Source organism: Octopus bimaculoides, chromosome 4, assembly GCF_001194135.2.
Source record: "Octopus bimaculoides isolate UCB-OBI-ISO-001 chromosome 4, ASM119413v2, whole genome shotgun sequence".
NCBI classification, from domain to species: Eukaryota; Metazoa; Mollusca; class Cephalopoda; order Octopoda; family Octopodidae; genus Octopus; species Octopus bimaculoides.
Window position 1 is genome coordinate 128,578,306 of NC_068984.1, and position 2,215 is coordinate 128,580,520.

The 2,215-nt window shown below is 37.9% G+C and overlaps 1 protein-coding gene across 4 annotated transcripts in view; it reads right to left on the reverse strand.

The window, feature by feature from the left end:
- LOC106882026 (tissue factor pathway inhibitor) overlaps positions 1-2,215 on the reverse strand; it is a 32,232-nt gene that overhangs the window by 19,468 nt on the left and 10,549 nt on the right. For all 4 annotated transcript variants that reach the window (XR_008264059.1, XR_008264058.1, XM_052967708.1 and 1 more), the window contains exon 4: positions 1,831-1,930. Coding sequence is in view for 2 of the 4 variants with exons in the window: in XM_052967708.1 (XP_052823668.1) it covers positions 1,831-1,930 (100 nt within the window). In the remaining 2 variants the exon portion in view is untranslated. The remainder of the gene's footprint in view (positions 1-1,830; positions 1,931-2,215) is intronic.

The window sequence follows — 2,215 nt, forward strand, 5'->3', positions numbered from 1 at the left end:
AAAAAAAAAAAAAAAAAAGAAAAAGAAAAAAAAAATGAGCCGGCATTTTAAAATTTTAATTCCCTTCCCCACCAAATTTTTCAATTTTCGCTTTTCTCAGATTTTTTTTTTTTTGCGAAATACATAGAAAACTACAGAGATTATGATTCCGAAAAAAAAAAAAAATTGAAAAGCTTCAATTTTAAAGAAAAACAGCGAAAATTGAAGAATTCGGGGTTGGTGGGGGAATTAAAATTTTTAAATGCCGTTTTTTTTTGGTTTGCTGAATCAGAATAATCTCCGTACTCGAAAATGGGGGATTCTGTATAAGAAAAAAGAAAAAACAAAAAAACAAAAAATAACCAAAGTGGGTGCGGGTCCACATTCTTTACGTCCGCCAAATATTCATGAAGCCAACAAACATTTATGCAAGGGTACATATTTTGGGTTCATTTTTTCGGCACAAGGTCAGTAATTTCGGGAAGTAAGTCGATTACATCGACCCCAGTGCTCAACTGATACTTGCTTTATCGACATGCCGCGAAGCATTTTGCCCGGCGTGCTAACGGTTGTGCCATCTCATCGCCTAATGGATACATATTATGTTTGACAAGAAAGAAAATACAAATCACAGTGAATAGGAATATTAGCCTCTTCTGGACCTACGATAAATATTTCACACCTCATTTAGAAGGCTACGCTTTTATTATCTAAGAACAGGAGATAGCTACAAATATCTGATCAACGAGAGACACCTATATATTGTTGGCACTCCGTCGCTTACGACGTCGAGGGTTCCAGTTGATCGGATCAACGGAACAGCCTGCTCGTGAAATTAACGTGCAAGTGGCTGAGCACTCCACAGACACGTGTACCATTAACGTAGTTCTCGGGGATATTCAGCGTGACACAGTGTGACAAGGCTGACCCTTTCAATTACAGGCACAACAGAAACAGGAAGTAAGAGTGAGAGAAAGTTGTGGTGAAAGAGTACAGTAGGGTTCACCACCATCCCCTGCCGGAGCCTCGTGGAGCTTTAGGTGTTTTCGCTTAATAAACATTCACAACGCCTGGTCTGGGAATCGAAACCGCGATCCTATGACCGCGAGTCCACTGCCCTAACCACTGGGCCATTGCGCCTCCACTGCCTATATATATTTATATCTTAAAAGGAAAAATTAAATCAGGATGCTCATAATTTGGAATTTTTTCTACTGACATGAGGATATACAGTAACATGAAATAATCTGCAGGAAAAGAAACAGCCATCCTATCGTTAATAGCAGTCAAATCTCCCCCGAGTCGCCCTCTGTTGTCTTAAGAATAGAAATAAACAGATGGAATAATATACTCCTTGGTACGTTATTACGTTATATCTGGATTAAAGACGGGAAGGTCAGGGATAGAACATATTTAATCACAGGTTGGTTTGATAAGAACTGACATCATCATCATCATCAGCATTATCATCAAAGCAGCAATACCACCAGCACCATCAGCACCACGACCACCATCAATAACAGCAATAACGACATGCATTCATCATCTATAATTATGCAGGCTCTTTAATATGGTTGCTGAGAGAAACATCAAATGATAAATTCTCTGTTGAATGGAAATAGAAATATATGAGACGTATAGAGTGAGAGAGAGAGAGAGGGCAAGAGATTGAAAGAGAATGAGAAAGAGAGCGAGAGCAGTGGACGTGCATAAAGAAAAGAGAACAAGAAAGAAACGAGAATCAAAGAATGGCATGATATTTTGCCTAAATCTTTGAGCAAAAATGAATTTGGAAAGCAGTATAGTCACGTAAAAGACGATTAGACAGTAATGAGAATCTTTTGTGCTTACCAGGAATACATTTGGCCACCTCCGTCTTGCACACGCCTGAAGGACATTTTCTTGATTCTGTTTCTACCTTGCACGTATGACCGGGGTTACATGAAACTTCCTGTGGGAATTAAAGCAAATGAGACGATTCCAGCAATTATTCTGAGCAAATGTCTTGGGAATATGAAAGATTGTTAGAACATCATTTATTTTCTTCATAATAGATGCTGAAGCAACAAATAGCACACGTATGAATATATATACGTATATATATATACACATATATACACATATGTATAAATATATTTGCATGCATGTATGAATGTGTAAGTGTATGTGTGTATGTATGTGCGTGTATGTTATATTATACTGTGTATATACACACACACACACACACACACACACA